Source organism: Emydura macquarii, unplaced genomic scaffold (genome assembly GCF_026122565.2).
Source record: "Emydura macquarii macquarii isolate MOO-44397 ecotype Brisbane River unplaced genomic scaffold, CSIRO-AGI_Emac_v2 contig_480, whole genome shotgun sequence".
Classification (NCBI taxonomy): Eukaryota; Metazoa; Chordata; order Testudines; family Chelidae; genus Emydura; species Emydura macquarii.
In genome coordinates this window covers 7,432,468-7,455,904 of record NW_027130617.1, presented here as the reverse complement: position 1 = coordinate 7,455,904, position 23,437 = coordinate 7,432,468, and the positions used below count along the sequence as shown (strand labels likewise).

At 37.3% G+C, this 23,437-nt stretch overlaps 1 protein-coding gene across 8 annotated transcripts in view; it reads right to left on the bottom strand.

The window, feature by feature from the left end:
• Positions 1-23,437, bottom strand: part of DPYD (dihydropyrimidine dehydrogenase) — a 490,220-nt gene that overhangs the window by 223,757 nt on the left and 243,026 nt on the right. For all 8 annotated transcript variants that reach the window (XM_067538400.1, XM_067538402.1, XM_067538403.1 and 5 more), the window contains 4 exons: positions 21,845-21,952; positions 18,383-18,552; positions 16,152-16,362; positions 3,408-3,592 (listed from right to left, as the gene is read on the bottom strand). In XM_067538400.1, coding sequence (XP_067394501.1) covers positions 3,408-3,592; positions 16,152-16,362; positions 18,383-18,552; positions 21,845-21,952 — 674 coding nt within the window. The remainder of the gene's footprint in view (positions 1-3,407; positions 3,593-16,151; positions 16,363-18,382; positions 18,553-21,844; positions 21,953-23,437) is intronic.

The following is a 23,437-nucleotide window of genomic DNA, read 5'->3' as shown; positions in this document are numbered from 1 at the left end:
ACTAGCTTAAAGTCTACTCTAACAGACAGATGGGGACACAGGACACATTAAGTGGCTCAGAGGAAGGAAAAATAATCATTAGTAGCTATACACTCATTGTGAACAACACCAGAGGATTGAATCTTTAGGAGGGATTTGAATCAGGAGAGGATGGTGAGTTGGCAAACAGATGCAAGAAGGGCATTCCACGTGTAAGGAGGGCAAGGAAAGAGGCAGTGTGATCAGATGATAAAATGTAGCTTCAATGCTGGTGCAACTGGCAAAGCAAGGTGGGAGGGGAGAACACTGTAAGAATTGAGACCTTCTGAGGGCAAGAATGAGAAATTAAAACACTGAGGAACTAGGTAATGCAAGATATCAAACCACTCCTGCATGCCTGCTCCATGTGCCTTGTAGAAAGACCATTTCTCTTCTGCCTCAAGGATAGGGATGAAGGTTATATAGGGAATAACAGCCCATGTTGCTGCTCTTTAAATTGGGCGAAGGCCTGAACCATTACATTACCAAGACTAAGCCCTGCTCTACACTACAAACTTATATCAGTATAACTATATTGCTCTGGGGTATGGAAAATCCACTCTCCTGAGCAACGCAGTTATACCACCCTAACTTCTAGTGTAGACAGCACTATGTTGACGAGAGGGCTTCTTCCGTCAGCATAACTACCACTTCTTGGGGAGGTGGAGAAGCTCTCTTATTGGCATACGTGGTGTTTTCACTAACCCACTGTAAGTATATGCAAGCCCTAAATAAATTGGCAAAATTAAGCATGTAAAAGACTACATGTTCAAAATTTAGGCCTGAAAAAATGGTCTGAATGGTGGACAGCCTGGTGAAGTGGGCTACTTCTGCTTGGATCTTTATCTTCCTCTATCTTTGAATTACACTGATTCTCTTTAGAATGTATAGCAAAGTTCTAATGGAACAATCAGACTAGGAAGGGACAAAAGTACTTCCATCCTCAGTTTTGCTTTGTCTGGTCTTGTTTACAAAGGCCATAAAGATACAAAGTGCAGCGAAGCCCATGCTCTGCAAGCTGGTGGAAGAATGCTGAGCAGCAAGGAATGTTTGATCTGTTACTGATGGAGAATGTCCATTGTGAGATCAGCCAAGACGCTTCTGTAAATAATTCCTAGTTTTGAACATAAGGCATTCCCTTTGGAGAGCCCTTGACTCTGGAAATCATACTTCTCTTGAATGCGTGCCAGAGTTTGAATGATTTGAGCTTCAGGGCACATGTAAGGCCCATCTGTTTGCTCAGCCTTTTTCCTGAACTAGACAGAGATGTGAGGATTGTACTGTTTAAAGGAAACATCAAGCAATTAACTTGGATGCTGTTTTTAATTTCACTTTTTATTGTGGTCTAGAATTGTTTGGATTATTTTGGAGAGGTCTTTTGATGCTGCCAAGTGCTGACTGCACGCTATTTATATTTTTACTGGTTTTAGTACAGTCAGTGGCGTGGGAAATGGGCACATATTTTTATAAATACAAATAGATGCATTGTACACAAAATAGCTGAAACCTAAAATGTGTCTTTTTATTAAATCAAACACTAAGACTGTGAAGAAATTGTCAGCCTTACAATCCTACAGTTGAGAGAAAGTCAGTCTATTTCATGAGGGTATTTTTACCTAAAGCAGGGGAGAATTCAGCAGCTAGCTCAACACAGAAGAATTCTTTACATATGTAGGGCATTGTGTTCTGGCTCTAAATCACAAGTCCCCTAAAAATGAAGTCCCTCATCCTGTTACTAAAATTGCAACTGGTGCAAATACTGGTAAAGTAACTGCCAAATTATAGTCTTCACTACCACAGCAGCCAGATTTTACAGGGACTGTACATCCAAATAAATGCCTCTTGGCTACCCATTCATCTAGCAGCTGGAAAGATGACACTTGACATTTGGAAACTTTCCTGTGAAGATTGCTGCAAGGCTTTCCCATTAGCTTCCTGGTGAGACTGTAAGGTCGAATAAACTGCCTCAAAACTTGCAAAGGGTAACTGAAGCACTCTAATACCAAATCCGTTTGATTTAAAATTCTAAATTCTCAGGCCACAACTTTTCAGACTTCCTCTAAAATGCTCAGTATATTTCAATATTCTGAATGCTTTACAGGAAGAAAAAATGCCTTTTGATGGGAATGCAGTGTTATAAGAGATGCTCTGAGAGATGCATGTTTTTATGAGACGTTGGAGAGAGGAGAGAGGGAAGAGATACCTCCACTAGGGTCACAAAGTTACCCAACAAATGTACTCACACATCAAAGCTTAGAATGTTGAACACTAAGTATTGATTACAAACACTGCTTCAGAGTAAGCAAAAGAAAAATACGTAACAATAGTAAAAACAAGTTTCCAGCCATGAAGTATTTTTATAAAGCCACATCAGATCCAAGTAACATGAAGTTGCACAACACACAGTCTCACAGGCTTTGAGCAGATAGGTGGGGGACAAAGGAATTGCACTGCTGCAACCTCAGTTATTCAAATCCATTTTTCTTGGAAAACATTTTCTTCTCTGTTTGTTCTAAAGAATTCCTCATACTACGAACATGTTTTTATCAGCTTCCTTTCCACACAAGGGCTAAGGTCTCTGGTCTGCTATGGTCCCTCTGCACCTGATATAAGACTATAACTTGTTCACTATGCCTGCTTTTATATTAGAGCAGGGGGAGAGAAGAGCAGATCACAGCTCTCACTCTGTATCATCTCTACAGCAGATGAAGGGGAAATGCTTAGGCACCTGGTTGCTCAAAATTAAACCGATTAAACCTCACTTCTTTGCATCGTCTTTCTCCATGAATTAGGTCTTCAATTTGCCTTGCTCGTGTGGCCCCAATATCAGATTTGTCTGAGCTGGACTGCAATCATTTGGGGTGTGTGTGTGTGTGTATTTTGTGAAGCATTGGTACACTTGCACTCTAAAAATAATAGTACCTTTCCCAGATAACAGTGACAATATTTAATTTATACTTTTTGTGCTGTTCAGAGGTTTTTTTGTTTTTTTTTTAAATATTGTTGGGCTTCCCCCGCGCCATTCCCCAAATCAAATTTTTGCATATCCTGAATATCGTGGAGGAAGCCTGGTGCATCTTTGGGTGGAACTCGGAATTGGAGAGGAGAAGAATGCTATTAAGATTTAAACATTTAAAAAAAAATCTCGTTTCAACATATCACAGCCATTTTTGTTATTATATGCCTATCATTTTAATGATCTAATCTAACAGATTTGTAATGCACCAATTCACATAGTAACTAGGTGCCAGTTACTTAAAACCTGTGTATTTAATTCTAGAAATCCATGGCAATCTTTTCAATAACCAAAAAAAGCAAGCCAATAAATGTGTGTTTGAAAACAGATATCAACTTGCAGCTGGAAAGGGAGACTACTTTTAAAGACCCACCTGTATGTATCTGTGCATATACCAGGAAGCTTGTTTTCCATCATTCACTGACTCCACTGTAGTGTTAGCTATGCCTCCAATGTCACCACCTGCAAAAACCCATGGTTCACTGGTTTGCATGGTCTCTGGATCCACTTCAGGAAGACCCCATCTATTAAACTTGATAGGATTCATGGCCTCTTTTACTGTATTTAAGTGAAAGATAAAAAGATATTAAGTAGATGATCTGGAGATTTTCTTAAAATAGATTTACTAAGCAATTGTTGCTACAATCCAGTGTATATAGACAATGATAAAAATGAGAAATAAAACATTTTGTTTTAAAAAGTTGGCCACTTATGCTAGAGATGAGAATCATTGTTACAGTCTGTGTTCCTGTGTTTCTACTTTGACTTCCAGTAGAGTTAATGCAGAAGTGTATTTACTATGGGGACTCACATTCATATGGAATGAATATACAACAATCATCACACTAGAAACCATTTCTCACGTCTGCTAAGCTAGGCACGTGCAACAGGTAATTAATTGTACAGGAATATCATGAGGTGAAGAAAGAGGAGGTGTTGACTGTGCCCGAACCAGAAGGAACAAACTGACTCTGATATGCTGTTGGTCACTTCCTGAGCATGAACTATAAATCCGGCAAGTTGCAAAGAATGAGATTTACACAAGTACTGAGTACTGGTCTTCCTCACCCCCCACTGACATCATTGAGAGTTTTACCATTAATATCAATGGATGCAGAGTTAGGCTAATATTGTGCACTTTTGAAAAGCCTGCCCCTAATCACCACTGGTGAACAATGGGCATTCTCACCTTCTTTTATCCTACATCATCCATCCATCCTCATTTGTCTATCCACATTGTACCCAAAAACCTTTCTCCTTCCCAGGCCAACAAACATATACTCTTGACAATTTTCAAAGTTGCTGCCCTCCCAGCCTCTGACTCATGTCCCCTTAATGCAGACAGAGCAATGAAATGATGACAGAAATATGGATGGATTTTAAGTGGCAGGCTGCAGCTTTTATTAAACTTAAACACAGGGGAGCCCAATACCCAGAGCCTCCAATACCAGGCATTTAATTGGTTCTAGTGTGGGGGTTACAGGGTTCTTATCATATAACCCAAAACTTGGGGCAGATTCTCCTCAACCCACCCCATGAGGAGGATAGAGGTGCAGAAGCTCAGGGACCTCAGCCTGTGATAGCCAAAAGATCTGACCTCGGCCCACAAGGTCCCCCTATATCATGAGCCCAAGACCCATCACAAGCTTCCCAGGTATTTTACCCTCCAGGAACTGTTCATTTTATCCTTTTAACTGCACAGGAAACTGACCGCAAGTTGTGAAAAATTAACAACTCAACCAAGCATCTCAGTCAGGTACTAAGTGAGTTCCTGCTTAACCCACCGTTTCTTGAAAGTGCTGCTCAGTCCTCTGCCAATTGGCCCATAGGAGAAAAAATTCCTTCCTGACCCCCGAACGGGTGATCACAGCATCTGTCAGGATGTATTCCCATTCCTAGCTCAGAGTGGGTAGGGCGGGGCTCCTGAAATGGAGCTGAAAAAGGTTCCTCAGGGCCTTCACCCCAGGTTAAATTTTGGGAGCTGGGAAATGCTGCCTAATCAGCACCCTTCTCCCCTACTGTCCTACGGATGCCAGAGACTCCAAGGGGTGGGGAAGATCTATCTGGCATCCCTCAGTAAGTGTCTCCCTCCCTTGCTGCTGAGGCTGTCCCTTTTCACCATCAGGTCCCTCAAGTTCCCTCACCTGCTAAGTCAGGCGGGTGGCATTTTTGAGGTTTAGAACAGGAAAAAAATGGTTTTCCACATCTGCCCTTCTAATAGTTCCTTCAGCTCTTCAATATTTACACATAACTATGATCTTCCCTCACAACAGAAACGACCCTCTGCCATTTTTAGAAAGGTAATTATTAGGGCGTCTAAAAAATTTTCAAACAAAACATTTTTCCATCAGAACAAGCTGTTTCATTTAAACTGAAACATCCCTTAGGAATATGATGGTTTGGATAAAATTCTGTTTCTGATATTTTTTTATATAAAAAAGTAATTTAATAAGGTTAAAATAACCCTCTCAACATTTTCAGAATGAAATGTTTCAAATTTTCATTTCAGAATGAGTTTTAGGGTTGAGATTTTTTTATTTTTATGCTATCAAAATAAAAAAATAGCAAGTCAAAATCAAAATGAAATGTTTCATTGACTCAAAACAATTTTTCCCAGGAATTTTGTTTTGTGGGAAATTTTGAAATTCTTTGTTTTCATTTCTGTTCAAAAACCCACCAGATTTTGAAATTGCAGAATTTCCCACATGGCTGTAACATGTAGTTCTGTTTATCTTTTTATCTTAGACATTTATATGGCCCCATTATCAAAGTGTCACCCTGACACCTCCCAATCTTCATTTCACAATCTTAAAGTTATTTATTCTCACAATACTCCTCTGAAGTACAAATATACCCATTTTATAACTGGGGAATGTGAAACAAAAAAGAATTGCCCTTGGTCACATTGGAAGTCCGTGATGGAGAAGCAAACTGAACCAGAGCCCCCCCAAGATCCTGGCTAGCACTCTAATCACTTGATCATTCTTCCTTTTCTGTGAAACTATAAATCATATTTTTATTTTAGGAAAAGCAGGAATACGATAATTAAAAAAATCTCTATAAACATGGTGTCAGCCACTGACCACCTGCCTTGGGAGAAGATGTCAGGAAAAGGGAAGGGAGGGGGAATTGTATTCTGGAGACCACATTTTAAAATAGGAATGTTACAATGTTAACAACAGAATGGGAAGCTGAAGTGCTTGATTCACCACGGTGTTACTCCAGTTTTATGCCATTGCAATTTAAATGGAGTTACACTGGTGGAAATCTGGAATAATGCAGTGGTGAATCGGACCCCCAAATGTAAATTACATACTGTTAAAACACTTACAGAGAAATTATTTTATCCTCTTTTCTTATGGAACATTATACAGGAAAGATATATTCAATTCTCTTATTTGTAACAAAATATAATATAAACATATATACACACACAACAGATGGACAGATAATGTACATAAAGCAGGAGCTGAAATGCGCAGAAGAACATAATACTACTTTTTGTACTGCATGGACTAGTACACATGGGACATGAATAAAAGTAATAAAATAACAAAACCTAAGATCATCTCTCCACCATAAATTAAAAATCATCTTTCTTAATACAAAACAAATTTTTACTCTGTAGTATTTTCCTACTTTAATTTTGAATTAGCTTCTTTATAAATACAAAGACATTTTAATGTGGATTTATAATGAAGAAAAATTTTCAAATAAATACTTGTATCAAATCTTGATGCCAGGTATCAAAATGAGTTATTTTTATATAGCTTTAACTGTATTGTGACACCCAGTTTCTGCAATAAAATGCAGTTTAGAATTGCAGTGTTCCTCAGGGACATATCACTAGCAGATGCAGATTGCCAAGGTCAATTAAACTGATGTAGCTGTGCTGTCATATATGTAAAAGAGAAACCGGCTAGCATATGACAAGAATATTTCTCAGTATTTATAGGAAAACGTCAAATATGTGTTGTGTTTTTACTTGAGATGGGCCTAAGTGGGTTATTTTGGCTTGGCAAAACCTCAGTCAGATTTTGTCTGCCAAAACCAAAAACACCTGTAGTTGTAGGTTTGGATTTAGAGATTTTAGCAAGAGGTTGGATTCTACATTTTGCTCTGCTCATTTGCAATGTTGCCAAGTTAACACGATCCCCTTCCTCACGTAAATAATTCTTACCCTCCTCTTAGAACTATAATGGGAATCAAATAAAAAAGCATACAACCCCAGACTCAACATTAGGAATCTACTCAGTGCATAGGAGCAGTTGGCCCACGTACTGTATGCTGCATTGCCAAAACATGCAGTAAACCAAACCCAGACATTACCAAAGTACATGCAGAAGCATGTGGTTAACATCTTCTAACACTGCTAAAACATAGACATATGGGAGTCAGCCACCAGCATGAATATATGAGAGCAAGCTCTTTAGTATTGCCCCAATATATGTTCAAGCATGCAAGCAAGCACCTAGCAGGCCTATGGCCCTTTTTGCATATCCCCTCCCAACTTCCTCTTTAGGCCCAATCCTACACCCAGCCCTTTCAGAATCAAAAACTCTCTGGGGATGTGGAGCTAATTGGGAGCAGGTGGAGGAGAGAACAGGTGGAGAGTATCTCATTGTGTGAGTGCTGAGTACATTCAGAGGCAAAATACTATACTGGGAAAAAAAGATAAAAGTACAATATATATTGTTACGTATTTCTTTTCACTCTTCACATACCTAGGACCCAGATCCAAAGTGCTTTTTGCAACTGGCTTAGATCCAAAATCACTGGCAGCAGTTTGGATTCAGTATCCCACATTATAACACACTCAAAATTAAATGGTACCAGTATGGGCCTCTATCTAGGTATAAAACATCATTAAACTTTGAATGTTAAACTAGGACATTGGTGTTTACAAAGAATACCATTAAAAAAAAAGGCAATTATTCTGCATGTTTAGCAGCTATTTTTTAAAGTGAAATACCGTGTCACGTTTCAGCACCAGAAGTGGTTGGTCTATTTTAAATACTTACTGATTGCAAAAAATACATTTTTGGTTGCACTTGGCAAAAAAATATCTAAAGCCTGGACACTCCTAGTAGCTGAATACAAAATAACCTGAGAGATGTTTTATTTCAAAATATTTAAACCATCAGAATATCAAACCAAACATAACCTTCAGACGGAGACATTTTGTTAAACTCTGAAAATGAGGTTTCATAAGGAAAATGCAGATAGATCCTTAACTGTCTTGGGAATACTTGAGTAACATTTGGGGGTGACACATCAAAGGGAAAAGCCCAAGTATCTAGTACTTAAGAACTCAGGTAGGACATATCTGGGGAGACTTGGGACTGGAAGGGCTGTGGTGTCCTCAGGCAAGGAGCAACTAGGCAGGTGGAAGCCAGAGTGAGCCTTTGTGCTTATGGGCAGGCTACTGGGTATCAGGGATCCGAGCCATAGGAACACAATATTAAGACATTGCAAGGTTCAGGGCAGGGGGTGACAGAACCCCTTCCTGATCTGTGTGATCCCCAAAATATCACAAAGACCTTAAGTCTTTAAAGACTGATGTACCCTTCGTGAGTACCCTCATTCCCCCTTACAAAGGGAGGGTGAGAGGATTCAGAGGCGAGCTGAATCCTTGGAGATGGGCCCAACTCACACTGCTCTGGACCAAATTAAATGCCTCAGTTTTTGTTTTGTTTGTGTGTGTTTGTGGTTTAACCACTCCTTTTAAAGTTAAAAAAGTTCTCTCCTTTCACTTTAAAATCCATCCCCGTGTCTGTTTTTCATTCTTCTGCTATTCTGATCATATATTGGTATATAATTTGAAGGGATCCTTCTGGATGAAAGTCAGCATACAACTGAATTATTCTATTGTCATCAAGTGACACTAGCACAAAGAACACAGAAAGGGAAAGCATTTAATGTATATTCCACATGTGCTGTATTCACAGTGCAAATAAGCACAAACAGAAAGGCAGCAGCAAATGATACCACTTGCAAAAACAATATTATTAAAATAAGTGAATGCTGAAAAAATATTTTAATTAACAAAACAAATCGAATGGAAAAGATTCCTCAAATAAAGCTTTAAAAGTGAGCCTGTGTGTGTTTGACTGCCATGACTAATTATGTTGCCATGTAATGTGTGTTCAATTTGGGCTTATTTAAATAGCAGAAATGCTCATTAGCTGCAGTATATCTGTGAAGCTTCAGTAAACAGTTTAATGGTTTTTATGTTTAACCATTTTCATAAGTTCCTGTAATTTTGGCTTTAGAAGCTCATTAATGTTATTTTTGATACCCATCTTACAGACTTCTTTTACTGTGAAAGGGCAGCAAGTACTTTAGTACAATCTGAAAATACAGTAACTCAGTTAATCATATGTGTAAAAATATAGCTACATGTAAAGAGCGTGATTCACTGCTAATACAATCTACACTGTAGGCTGCAGAAGCAATAAATCTGCCACACGCAACGATACAAGCACATTCCGCCTACCATCCCTAGCCAATTGTGGACTGAACTGGCCTGCATCAGCTTCGCAAGGCTGGTGGGAATGTGTCCTCACTTGCTGGGAAATGTGCTGGTTCATCCTCTAAGCAGCCCCCACCAGCAAAACTCCTATGGATGCCCTGCTGTAAAATTAACGGCAACATTTCTGCTATTGTCCCTCCACCAGTACAGAGGTCCTGCAGAAAAGGGGTGTACACCTTCCCATTACAGGGGTGCAGAACGCCCAGAACCTGAATTGCTTTTAGTTAAATAGTTTTAGTATTGGTCATAGGGCTATTCTTGGATATATAATTTTAGTGACTCTGTTTCAGGCTGGAACTATAAGTATACTTGAATAAACTAATTTACTGAAACTTCCCATTATTTTGGACAAAAATATAGTCCAAATGATATCAGTAGCTGAACTCCCATAGACTTAAATGGGACTAGGATTTGAACTCTTTGGAAGTTATGATTTTACTCTGCCCACACTGTACTTTTCTGTAGATAGAGACTTTACTGTCCAAGCCTGCAAATCTGACATCCTTCCTGAGGGCTAAATTATTTTTTTAAAAATACACTCCAAAAGTGGGCAACTTTTTTGCCTCTGAATTATACTGTCTACAAAACATCAGTGGGGACCCAGGACAAAGACCTGCTAATACCAATCATTCAGAAATTGTAAAACTGTAAATATGGGGACCTCAGGAACCGAGATGTGAACTGTATTTTGCAAATGTTCTGTCTAACATTGCTCTTTTCTCTGCACCCTCATAGCTTAATACACCGTTTTAGAATGGTATGGAATTGAAAATAAATAGTTTCTTTTCCCTTTTAAAAAATAATTTGTATGCTATCTCCCCCAGCCCATGCTAGTTACCACTTTATAAAAAACCCCAGCAAAATCAGGTGCAGATCCTAGATCCTGCCAATAAGGCTTATGGCATTTATGTTTATTTGTTTGGTTAGGAAAAATTCAAACACAACATTGGATACCTTTACATTTCTAAAACAAAAAATGAGGGAAATATCATTTTCCACATGTTGTCCTATATTATATATAAGTGAAGAATATAATACATGCAATCTTAGGGACTGATGGCAAACCTAAGGTTTATCACACAGCTCCAGATTAAGAACATATGTGATGTCACAACTACTGGTGAAAGCTGGCAAATAATAACAAGCTGCTCAGAACAATTATTCATAAAGGGGAAAAAACTTGTTCTTGGTCAGTTAATGGGGAAAAGAAAAATAATTACAGGACAAATGTTGTCCTTCATAGGCATTGTCTAAGGCAACCCTGTAGCGATGCTATGCTGGACTCAAAATAGTTTTACAACTGCTATCTGTCCTACCCTCTTTTGAACAATCCCAAAGAAACAGGAAGCATTATCTGCATGAAAATTCTCCATATTATCAGGCTGTCCCCAATCATTTTTTTCACTGGAAAGAAAAGCAATGCCCTGTAGGGCAAATATAAATCAACTGCATAAATTATTTGGGACAAATTTAAATCATTGATGTCCGCGGAGTTATGCCAGGGGTTATTTTGGCTCATTGTGCTTAGATAAACATGTTTTGTCTACAGAAGTTCTGAAATATGATGCTTAGACAAAAATAAAAGTAAAAGCAAGACAACAGAACATTATGGTTATCTGCTATTTCACATCATTGTGCCAAAGTATACGATTCCAGCAAATACGCTACACAAGATTTTGCTAGTTTATAGCTAATTGTAACAAAGATGGAACTGTAAGATATTTTTCGCTGTAAATACTATATTACTTGCTTTCTTCATTTATATTTGGATGTTTGTATTATTTATTTTCATTTGTTAAAGAAGAACATATATTTCATACCAAGAAATTGGATTCAGCTACCTGGAGTGTGGGAATGGCTCCTTTCCACTCCTGCCTCCTAAACAGAAATTTGAACGAAACTAGCATCACCGACGCCATCCTCCTGCATTAGCTCTGCCCTACATTTGTGGCAAACATATTATTTTCTCTTCATAATATTTTCCCCCCAGAACTGAGGGGAAAATTTGCAGCCCCAAACTGTTGCTGTCCCTTCTCTTTCAAGAAAAAAAGTAGTTGTGTGAGGCCGGAGCCTTAAAATCAACTAGTCTGATGTTTAATAGCATATGGAGACTATATGCAGGACCTGAAAGTGTTAAGAGATACATGTTAACACAAGGGATTATGTTCTTATTTATAGGGCAGACTGCAGTTTGGAATTGTTCCAGAGGCTACTCTTGTAATTCACTCGCATGTTTTAGGCTCCAAAATGGCAAGACAGGAAAGCAGGGAGAGTCAGCGAAAGTGCAAAGTTCCCCAGAGGCTGTTTATTTTCTTCAGACCCAATCAGAAAATTGTTTCCTGGCCCGGGCGTGCTGCTCAGGAGAAATGCATACTGTGCCTGCAAAAAAAGTCCTTTCTCCAAAACAAACAAGCAAAAAAACCATCAAATGCCAATATTTCTCCTCTTCAAGAATCAAGTATAAGTAACAACCTGATTTTAACTGGTTTCACCTGTGGTGCTTAGTTTTTTATTACAGTTCCATAAGGCAGCTATCCAGCTCTCTCAGTTAACAGCTTCCCAAGCACATAATGGACTTTGCAGTTCTACTAAGGTTTTGTGAAAAAATCTAAAGTGTATTTCTCTAAGCCCCAAAAGGCAAATAAAGTACATACCAGAACATTTAAAAATGTAATAGCATTCATTGTATTTTAACAAAATATGAAACAGCAAATATCTCCCTATGAGCATGAGGAAACTGAACTGTAAAATAACTAGTTACTCTGCAAGAATAAGAAATATCATCATGACAATAATAGACTGACAGAGCCTTTCCATCTTAAGTTCCATTCCTATTCAGGGCAGCAGATAATAATGTGCTTACATCCCACTGAGCGGAACTTTAAGCATGTGCTTCAGAGTCCTGTCTCGAGAAAATGACTTTCTGAATCAGGGCTTAAGTCCTCTCTTCATTCATTTTTAAACTTTCGATGTGCCGAGGTTTTAGGTGCTCAGTGAGCATGCATGCATTGGATTGGCTTCAAGACTGCTGGTTAATGAAGAATTTAAGCAACTGAAAATGACATCACATGCCCACAATAAATAGTAATTTATTTTCATAATTTGTATTCATTTTTAACTTTTCCAGTGTGTGAACCAAATTTCTGCACTCAGCTTGCTATACCAGCAAGAGTATCCACAGCTGACACATTACGTGAAACTGAGATATGTCGCCTATCCCAAGGAAAAAGACTCATTCCACAATCTGCCTGAATTATGACTTTGTTCCTCTCAAGCTACAGCATGTTGCTGTACAGAACTCATAAATAGGTAATTTAACAGGCAAATGGGCATTACGTTGTCCTTCTTCTGAAAGGGTTATAAATAGTGGTAGTGTAATTCACTGGTAAGCATGTATTACAGGTCTCCCTCTGTACAAATCCACAAAGGATATGATTTGTAACAGCCATCAGCTATAGAGCTTTGGTTCAAACTGTAGCAGCTCATGCTTTTAGCTCTGGATGTCCCTGATTCAAACCTCAGTCTACGACTACACTGACGGCAGCAAAGTCGCCGCGGTCAGATCGACTTCTCTGGATCAACTGAGCGATCAGTGAAGACCTGCTCAGTCGATCCAGAAATTTATGTATTAAGACCACCTTCTCAAGTGGCGTAGTGCTGCATTGATGGGAATCGCATTCAGTGAAGTGAAGTCGGCGTGCAGAAGAGAAGCAGAGAAGTCGACGGGAGTTACACACGTTTTTTGCATAGCTTGCCTAACTCCGGTCAACTGCCGCCAAATCCTGGAGGTAAGCATAGACAAGCCCTCTGTGTGTCAGCCAAGATGTCAACTGTCACATTAGGCCCAATCAGCCCATCAAGTTAAAGCTCTTAGCTGAAGCAAGACAGAGTGGGGATACCTATAGACAAGGTAGAGTAGCACCTTTTAGCCTGGCACCCAGGAATCAACACAATTTGTCACTGACACAGGCATCATGTTTGATTTACCCCAAGGAGTTTGAGAAAACTTTCCCAAAAACCTTCTAACAGCAAGAAGTAATGAGGGATTTTAAATGGATTTTTTTAGAAATATTTTCTAATTAAAGTTAACTCCAGCAAGACAGTGGCTCATGACTCCATTAAAAATTCAAACCCTATCTTTTCTTTATACTTCCTTGGTGAGATTGATTGCTAAGCCATAAGCAACACAGATACTAAATGCTTTATATGACAGCATATCCCCAAGTGGAAGGGTTGTTTCCCCTCACAGAGTCCTCAGAATCCCACCTGCTTCTTATTTACTCTTTTGACCAGAAGATAACTGCACAACAAGAGGTTGCACAGAATGAGTATCACTGTGAGCAGTGCAGATGTAATTTTCTTGTAGATAGCACAGCTTGAATTAAATGATCAAAAATCATTGGTAATGTACCCAATAAGTGAACACCTATAAATTAAATTTACAGATTCCTCAAAGGAATGGCTTTGCTCCCTTTCTTTTATTTTAATAGAGAATCTAAAATTTGTAAACATTGTAAACATTTAAAACATTGTAAAAAATTGTAAACATTGTTCCTTAGTATCTCTATTAGTGAATGGGAAGTACTAGATATCTCATTTGTATGAGAGACAGATCCATTGATATCTGTCAGCAACATTCTGGAATTCTTAAAATGTTCTTATAGATCCTCTCCATTACTTAATGTTTTGTCTTTCTTGCGAAGCTCAGTAAAATCATCTTATTCTACCAACTGTTCTAGAAAACGCAATATCATGTCTTTATTTCTCTTCAAAAGAATATCAGTGTGGTGCATTTACAGAAAAAGCAGAGGTAAAAATGTTCTTCTGCATTTTATATAGAACTGCAAGACCAACACATATATTGCTAGGCTCAGCTTGAATGGTTTTGGATTTACTATTTGTCTGTGACTGAGAAGATCCAGAAGTCTTAACCATGTTACGAGGTTTTGAGCTGTATTTTGTATTATTCAATATATCTTTAGAGTTATATCTAAGAGACCCAAAGTCTCTGAGGTCAGTGTGGTACTAGTAGAATTTCCAAAACTTCTTCTGGCCTTGTCCTCTGAAGCACTTTAAAGTAGCAAATGGGAGTAGGACATAGTACGAGTCAGGCCATCCATCCCAAAATTCCATGATGACATGTTAAGGAGTAATTTCCTGATATTAGTACACACTAATGTGTACAGGTCCATCTCTGGGACTCCCAAAATCTAGATTACCTTTATGAATACCTCCCAGTTCAGGCTCAGTTAATTGTGGTCTCTCTCTCTTCTACTGAGTCAGATGGCTTTGGCATTTAATATGCCATTGATGTCCGATGCTTTTAAAGAGCTTAGAATCCTGTCAATCTGTTCAAAGAGAAGCCAAGCTTCTCCCATAGTTTTTAGCTTCTGATTTTTCAGCCTCCAGTCCATCAGGAATTCATATGTGAGACAGTCTGGGACCCTGCTCACTCTTGAGCAATACAGAGGCCTTCCAACCATCCATCCAGCTCATCACAGCAGCCCCATGTTGCTACAGTAGTCCTTAAGGAATAATCAAGGTCAGAAAAAAAGAAAATGGCACCATACTACTGCAAATGTCTATTATAGATGCAACATTTGTGAGGAGTATCTGGATCTGGAGTTTTGGGTCAGGCCCATCTTTACTTTCAGTATATCTTTAGAGTTATATCTGCTTAGTTTGCTAATGTCAAGATGAAGACTATAGAGCCTACATAAGCTGTGGATAGGTAAGCTGTATTAATTTCTTCTTGCATTAAGAAAAGAATTGCCCATTTATGCTCTGCTTTCACATTCCTTCTTTATCAGTGATGTATGAAGCAGTCAGAACACACCTTGATTTTCAGAAAACAAGTTGAATTTACAGTTATGGCACCTAGTATATTTTACATTTTCTCTTGCAGTCCGAATTAATTTAACAAGGAAGTTACTTATATGGAATAAGTACCTAAATCTGTGGGGTGTTGGGGGAAAAAAAGGGAAGTTGCAATGGCTAAGCACCATTTAAGATTAAGCCTTAAAATGGAATGCTGTAATGTCATTCATTAAAGTATCACTTTTGCAAAATTAACTGCACTTGGAAGGGTAGGTGATCTGCAAATATCTCATGGTTAAGTACCACACTGATTGGTGCCTTAGAAATACCAAAGACTGAATTTTGGATAGATCTCTTTTACTTGGTTATAATTTAGGCACCATGTTGCATGGTAATATTCTTACACATTCTCACACTCCACTCCATATCTTGCATCAAAGGCTCCTTGTTTTTCAGGTGACTAGTGATTTTGAGTACTCAACTTGGGACACCGTAAAAGGCACTGATCATCACAAGGCAAGTGTTCAACACTTTCTAAAAGCTGGGTCTCTTTGAAACGTCTGAAGTTGGGCAACCAAAAACCGAGGCACCCAAATCAAATTACTTATCACTTTTGAACATTAAGACCTAGGAGCCCAACGCCACCCTCCTGCAACCCTTTGCACAATTGTAATTGAGGTCAACATTTAGGAGAAGAAAGCCAATGGTCCCAAACTGTAAATTGTAATAGTAATAAAATAATAAGAGGCTGTTACAGCTGAGCATTACCTTTAGGGTTACCTAAAACTGAACCAAAGGCACTGATCACCACATCTGTCCTCAAACGGACAATCTGATCCACATCTTCATTCCAGTTTCCAGCTTCGACTTGCTCAGTTCGAACAAATTCCATAGCAACAATTTGTCCACTTTTCACTACAACCTTCCGAGGCGAGAGGAAAGGCAGAAATTCACACTTTTCCTCTTTTGCAAGTTCCATCTGTGGAAAAAGAAAAGAGTCATATAAAGATAATTATTTCTTCATATAAAGGTTTTGATTCATGATTCTTGCATATATTCCATATTTAGCAGAAGATTTCTGTGTAGGGCAATAGCCTATTCTTGATACTTACTCCAAAGTCTCCAATGATATTGAGTGGATCAACATGTCCATCTATCAAACTGGAACTTTATTCCTCTGATGGTTAGAAACCTTCGTCTAATTTCAAGCCTAAACTTGTTGATGGTCAGTTAATATCCATTTATTTTTATGCCACTCAGTGCTCATCCATATTGGCAATACCTCCCAATTCTGCATCATACTCCCTCTTTTTGTGCCAAGGTCATAAATGAAAATATTAAATAATATTGGCTCCAAGAGCGATCCCTAAGGAAATCCACTGGTAACCTCGCTCCAGCCTGACTGTTCACCTTTCAGTATTACTGACAATAGTCTCTCCTTTAACCAGTTCCTTACCCACCACCTTTTGATCTTGTATTAATCACCATCTTCTCCAATTTAACTAATAATTCCCCATGTGGAACTGTATCAAATGCTTTACTGAAATCCAGGTAGTTTAGATCAACTACATTTCCTTTATCTAGAAAATTGATTATCTTCTGGCACCATCTACCTTTTGTAAAACCTTGTTGTATTTTATCCCACTTACTGTTTACCTCTATGTCTTTAATTACTCTCTCTTTCATAATTTGTTCTAGAAACCATGCAACTGAGGCCAATTAATGAGCCTATAGTTTTCTGGATCACTTTTTCCCCCTTTCTAAAATATAGCTTCTATATTTGCAATTCTCCAGCTAGTATTTGGCCCTACATGATTATAAGACAAATATCTCTTCCATACTTGTTATAGTCTACAGCATTTCAGCATCTGGCAGTATTTGCTCGGTTAGGGGCAATTTTTAGTTTATTAATTTCTAATGTGTAGTGTGATTTAGTTAATAGATATAATTACAGATTTTATGAATGACAACTTTAACTGAAATACAACTATTTGTACGCGCGCACACACACACACACAGAGATCACGGAAGTCTGAATATTGATGAGCTGAAAAACAGATCAACATATGAATTACATTTTATCTGAATAAACTTTTTTTTTTTTTTTAAAAGAATTTTTCCCCAACTTGAGCATTTGCTTTATGGCAAAGGAAAATAAATGTAAGTTATGCACCTCGATAAATTACATTTCTTATTGTGCACCTTCATCCTCTTTGTGTAACTATTAGGTCTCCAAAGATGTACACCTTCTCTTCAAAAGGCAGGACCATTTCCACATAAATTCCATGACTGAGGTGCATTACATGTGCCACATAACTTATAGCCATATAAGACCATCAAAATCTAATAATTGAAGATGAATGAAAAAGGTTTCAAAATAAAAAATGTTTATCAAAATTAAGGTAAGCATAGAAATATATGCTGAATGCCATTGCTCACCAGACTTTGGTAGGCTTTTAGCACATAAATAATTTTAACTAATCCTTTTACAAGTCTTTGTAAGTTCCCAGCAGTTATCAGGGTCACTGAGATTCATTATATCCCAGAATTGCACCTTTTTGGGACATCAGAGATTCTTGAAAGTCGCTAGTAATACTAGAATAGCTCATAACAATTCAGGTATGCCTCATCATTTGATCTCTGGGTGCATAGGTGTGTTTAAACATTTATTCACATTTTATAAACATTTCTATCATAGTTTCAAATGAAGGACCAACATTTGCCCTCATAAACACAAGTGGCAACTTATATTGACTTTACAGAGAATTGCACAAGCTTAAGTGAGGGCATAACCTGACACAGAGACAACATAAAATGAGCCTCAGACTTTGTCTAAACATTACAAATTTCAATTCTATTTTGATGAGTGCAACTTCTAATAACAGTGTTTTAAGTGCCTTGCACAATTTGGGCCCTGTATAAACAACGATAATCAGTGTTCCATCTCATAAAACTGGCCTTGTTACTATTACAAAAATGTTCTGGTTGTTCAATTTTACCTCCTCGGGGACAGCCCTGATATTAGTGAATCCCTTTCTGAAGACCACAAATACACGACGAGCTCCACAGCGTAAAGCAGATGTTGCACAGTCAAAAGCAGTGTCTCCTGCTCCAAGTACAATCGCAGTTCCTTGTATCAATGGCAATGGAGAGTGACAGGCACACATTCCTGAATGATGAAAAGAAAACCCCATTCTCAAGTAGAGAAACCACTGAATGACAACTCAAAAGATACTTGTACTCAAAGCAGTGTAAAATTGCATCTTGCAGTTTCCAAGCATGGAGTGTCACTATCAAATTATTCTGTTTCATTGAAAGACATTTTTATTCCCACTTTTAAGATATGCTCATATACATAATTTCATAGTCAGTACCTTTAGCAGCACTGCCTGCCCATCATGGAGGGATATAAACTACAATGCGTTTTTAAGAATGTAAGCCCTGTCATACTGGATTCAACCAATTTAAAGTTGTCAAATTCAAAAATTAAACTTTTGACTACTTTCATCAGATTCATTATTCTTCTGAGTAAAAACCATTTTTATAGTTTATAAAGAGTAGAACTCTGTATTCTTCTAACAGCTTTTGCTTTGTTTATTGATCAATATGATAATTTAATAATATTGGTCTCTTAGACACACAAATTAAGTCATTTTTATATAAGACTCTGAATGCATCCTGATTATGGCATGGTTCTCAGAAGCCATTCCCTATGACAACTGAACATGATGCAGTATGATTATTATTCTTACAATAATTTCTTGGGGATCTTGTTCTGAAAGAAGTGTTTAATTTGTATTGGTTTTCTACAGACTTTATTTACAAAAAAGAACAAAGAGATTATGACTTTCTAAGTATTCATTATCCAGAGTGCTCTATTTGATGATTCACTTATAAGAGATTCTTAAGTAAAACTAAAATGCATGTGCTCCATATATTGGATTTCACTTTAACATCAGTTTAAATGTAGCTAACTGCTGATTAAACAAATTGCTGTAATTTTTTAAAATTATACCATAAATAATATAAAGGCATAATCTCAATGAGTTGGTGATAGTTTCATTCAGAAGAGTTTGTGTTGAACATATAACCAGTGCTCTGTAACTCTTAACTTTGTGCTACACCAGTCATGAATTTTCACAGCAAGGGTGCGGAAGCATAAGTATCAATTTCTTTCAAGAAAATAATTCTTTAAATTTACAAAAGAAAAACGAAGATATCCTGATCCCCAAAACCCTCTCCACTTGGAAAATGTACCATAGACTGCAAGACCCAGTCATATTTGCATATGTGTATGGCATGGGGCTTCCATCACTTAGCTACATCTATTTCCTTCTAAAATAATTTAAGGCCAGGGTGAATTCAGTCCCATGAAAGGTGGTGGATTGACAGCAATGGAAAGCAAACTACTTTATTTGATCAAAGAACAAGCACAATATGGGAGATGACAGTGTAAGGCATGCCTAAGACACCATTCCAACATGCCTAGAAAGACCACTTGAAATGAGGAAGAAGTTTAGTCACAACGTCGTTCAGATCGTGGTTTCTCTCCTGCAAATGACTCCACATGGGTGCAGGGATCTGTCCACACAAAATGACTTGTAGGAGTAGGGCCTAAAAGTTAATGGGTCTACCCACACATTTAAGGTTAGGCACATGTATAAATCTTTGCAGGATTGAGGCCTTAAATGGGGTGTGTATATGTAGATATTTATATTTTGCACACATTTATTTTAATGTGGAGACCTATTTCTTGGAACCAATTTGAGGAATATAAATTTCATAAGCAATGGAGCTGAAAATTGAAGGAGTGCGTAGGTGGAGTATTGCAAATGGGGAGAAAATATATATATTTGTGGGGAAGTCTAATCATTGGGGAATTGTTATCTTGGAAATAAGAAGAAAAAATATTGTACTAGGTGACTACTATTTTCGAATTCTGTGTTTTAAATAGCTTGAGGTATTTAGAGCCTTAGACAGGCACCAGAAAAAGCAATGTATATAAAATAGACACATTTATTAATATAAGATACCAAATACCTAGATAGTATTGATGAAAGTATTTTATAGTGATCTGAGAAACTAGTCTGTTTTCTCCAAGTTTATACTTAGCCTTTTTAGACTAAATCTATTAAAATTCATGTTATCTTCCAGCAAATACAATATGCTCCCTCAGTGAGATACAGCATTTTTAATGGATGTGAATCCCAATCTTGCAAACATGCATGCATGTAAGTAACTTTAAGAATACAATTGGTCCCACTGAGTTCTGTATTGTATTTTATAATATAAATCTGTGTATTTTATAACTGTTTCAAGGTGGTGGTTTTTATTTTTTGTATGGGTTTGGTTTTTTTTTAAATCAAGAAATGTTTTTTAGCTTTATGGTTCTTTATCAGATCTGTTTTTAACCAGGTATTTCTTCCCAACAATTTCCTTGCTTCCATCCCTGTTCCCATTTTTGTTTCTAAATTTATTTTCAGTTTAAGATAGTGGAGAAAAGTAACCTATTTAACATAGCAGATGAGGAATGGAATAGAGAAAGAATAAATCTTTCCTTCAGCAACACTTCTACTTTGTAGTAAAAGGTGTTAACATAGAATTTCACTTTTAAAATCAGAAAATAAAATCCCTGCAACAGATCCATTTGTGCAAGATGCTGTGTGGGAAACTGTGCTAAGTAAGCAGGCAGCCACATTTAACATCATGTAAAGTTTTGGAATGGTCTTCAGGTGCAGTTCCATATAGAGCACATTGAAGTGATCCATTCTGTAGCTGATGATGGCATAACTATTGTATACAGATTGCACTGAATATAAGCCTGGATAGTTAAATATAGAAATTACCATTTGCCTAACAAACTGAGTGTTATATACGAATATACCCAGTCAAGCAGTATTTGTTTTTATTTTTAAAGAGGACCATTCTTAATTTATAAGACGGAATAACAAAAATCATAACCTATGTAGACTAATGTTTCTGAACTTTTTTTTTTTAGACTGGCAACCCCCTATTCAACTTCAGAAGTTTTCATGACTACCTTATGTTTAGTAGAAAAGTGAATAAAACTGTAACAGTGATGATCATTATAATCCTTATAATTTTTCCTAATATAATTTAATTTAAATTCATAAATATTTATAATTTATTATATAATTTATAATCTCTTCATATATATACACATACACACAAACACATTTCTTTTTCTTTATTGTAGAATTGTAATAAAGTTGTCAGTGACTTGCAGCCTTCCTGTTTGTTTTTCATCATCCTTTTGAGGGTTGCGACACATTGGTTGAGAAAAATGATCTAAACCATACATTCTTCTGCATCTGCATCTGCCTTTTTATTGGATGTACCACTGTACAAGTGTCTGTGTTCTGTGCAATTCCACTAAGTACTAATATATTGCTAACCCTCTGCTGAATACGTTTAAAATGATATATAGTATACATACGCACCTGGTTTACTTGCTTTTGCTACTAGTGGTAGGAAGTCTTTAGATGTGTAGAAACCTTGATCCATTCTCAGTCCTTGGAATATACCATCTTTGTTTGGCTCTGGTAAACCTAATACATATAATTTTTAAGCAGATCATTAAGAAAATTTCAAAGACTAAAAAACAAGAGAAGCAGGACAAACATTCTGAAAAACATCCAAAATACCAATAGCCTTACCAAACCACCATGCCATGGAACTATTTTTTTGAAAATAACACAATGCTAACCAGTTTAATCAATTAGGAAGGGGCATAAGTACCAAAATTGCATATCTACCTTACCTGTGGGCGTTAGTACACAATCATCATTGGCTGGTCTTGATATTTTTCTGGAACACACAAGTCCTTATTGGCCAATATTTATTTATGGCTATTAATATCATGCATTTGTACAGCAACAGTATGCGATATGGTAGAGAGACATCATAATTAAACTGAAGTATTGGAAAGGATGTCTTTCCATTTCTGTGCAGAATTTTGGGTAGCAGAGAAAATGGATTAGAGGACATAGGCATTAGGAAGTTATTTTTCATCCATACTGAATGAAATAACATGACATTTTCAACAAAAGTCTTGGCTTTTGTATTTAAAGAGGAAACACTTAGATTAACAAAATATTCTCTAATACATTAACTTTTAAAATCATTAGATAATTGATGTATGTAGTAATTGTGAAATAATTAGTAAATACATAGCATAGAAAATTCCAACAAAACATTTTTTCATTCATAAATACTGACTCAACCTTTATAGGATACAATAGCTATCATCCTCCAGTCATCTGGTACAGAGGCTGATCTGAGCAATATGCTGCACACCATAGTTAGTAGTTCTGCAATATCGTATCTGAGTTCCTTCAGAACTCTGGAGTGAATACCATCTGGTCCTGGTGACTTCTTATTGTTTAATTTATCAATTTGTTCCAAAACCTCCTTTAATGACATCTCAGTCAGGGACAGTTTATCAGAGGTTACCAAAAAGAATGGCTCGGGCATGGGATTGTCCCTCACATCCTCTGCGGTGAAGACCACTGCAAAGAATTCATTGCCTTGTCTTCTGCTTGTGCTCCTTTAGCATCTCAATCATCCAGTGGCCCCCGATTGTTTGGCAGGCTTCCTGCTTTTAATGTACTTACCAAAAAATTTGATAACTTTTTGTGTCTTTTGCTAGTTGCTCTTCAAATTCTTTTTTGGCCTGCCTAATTATACTTTTATATTTGACATACCAGAGTTTATGCTCATTTCTATTTTCCTCAGCAGGATTTGACTTACAATTTTTGAGGGATTTCTTTTTGTCTCTAACTGCCCCTCTTACTGTGTTGTTTAGCCATGGTGGCATTATTTTGGTCCTCCTCCTATGCTTTTTTTTTATTGCGCGTATACATTTAGTCTGAACCTCTATTTTGGTGTTTTAAAAAGTTTCTATGCAGCTTGTAGGCATTTCATTCTTGAGATTGTTCCTTTTAATTTCCATTTAGCTTCCACATTTTTCTGCAGTTCCCCTTTTTGAAGTTAAATGCTGCTGTGGTGGGTTTCTTTGGGATTCCCACCCCTGC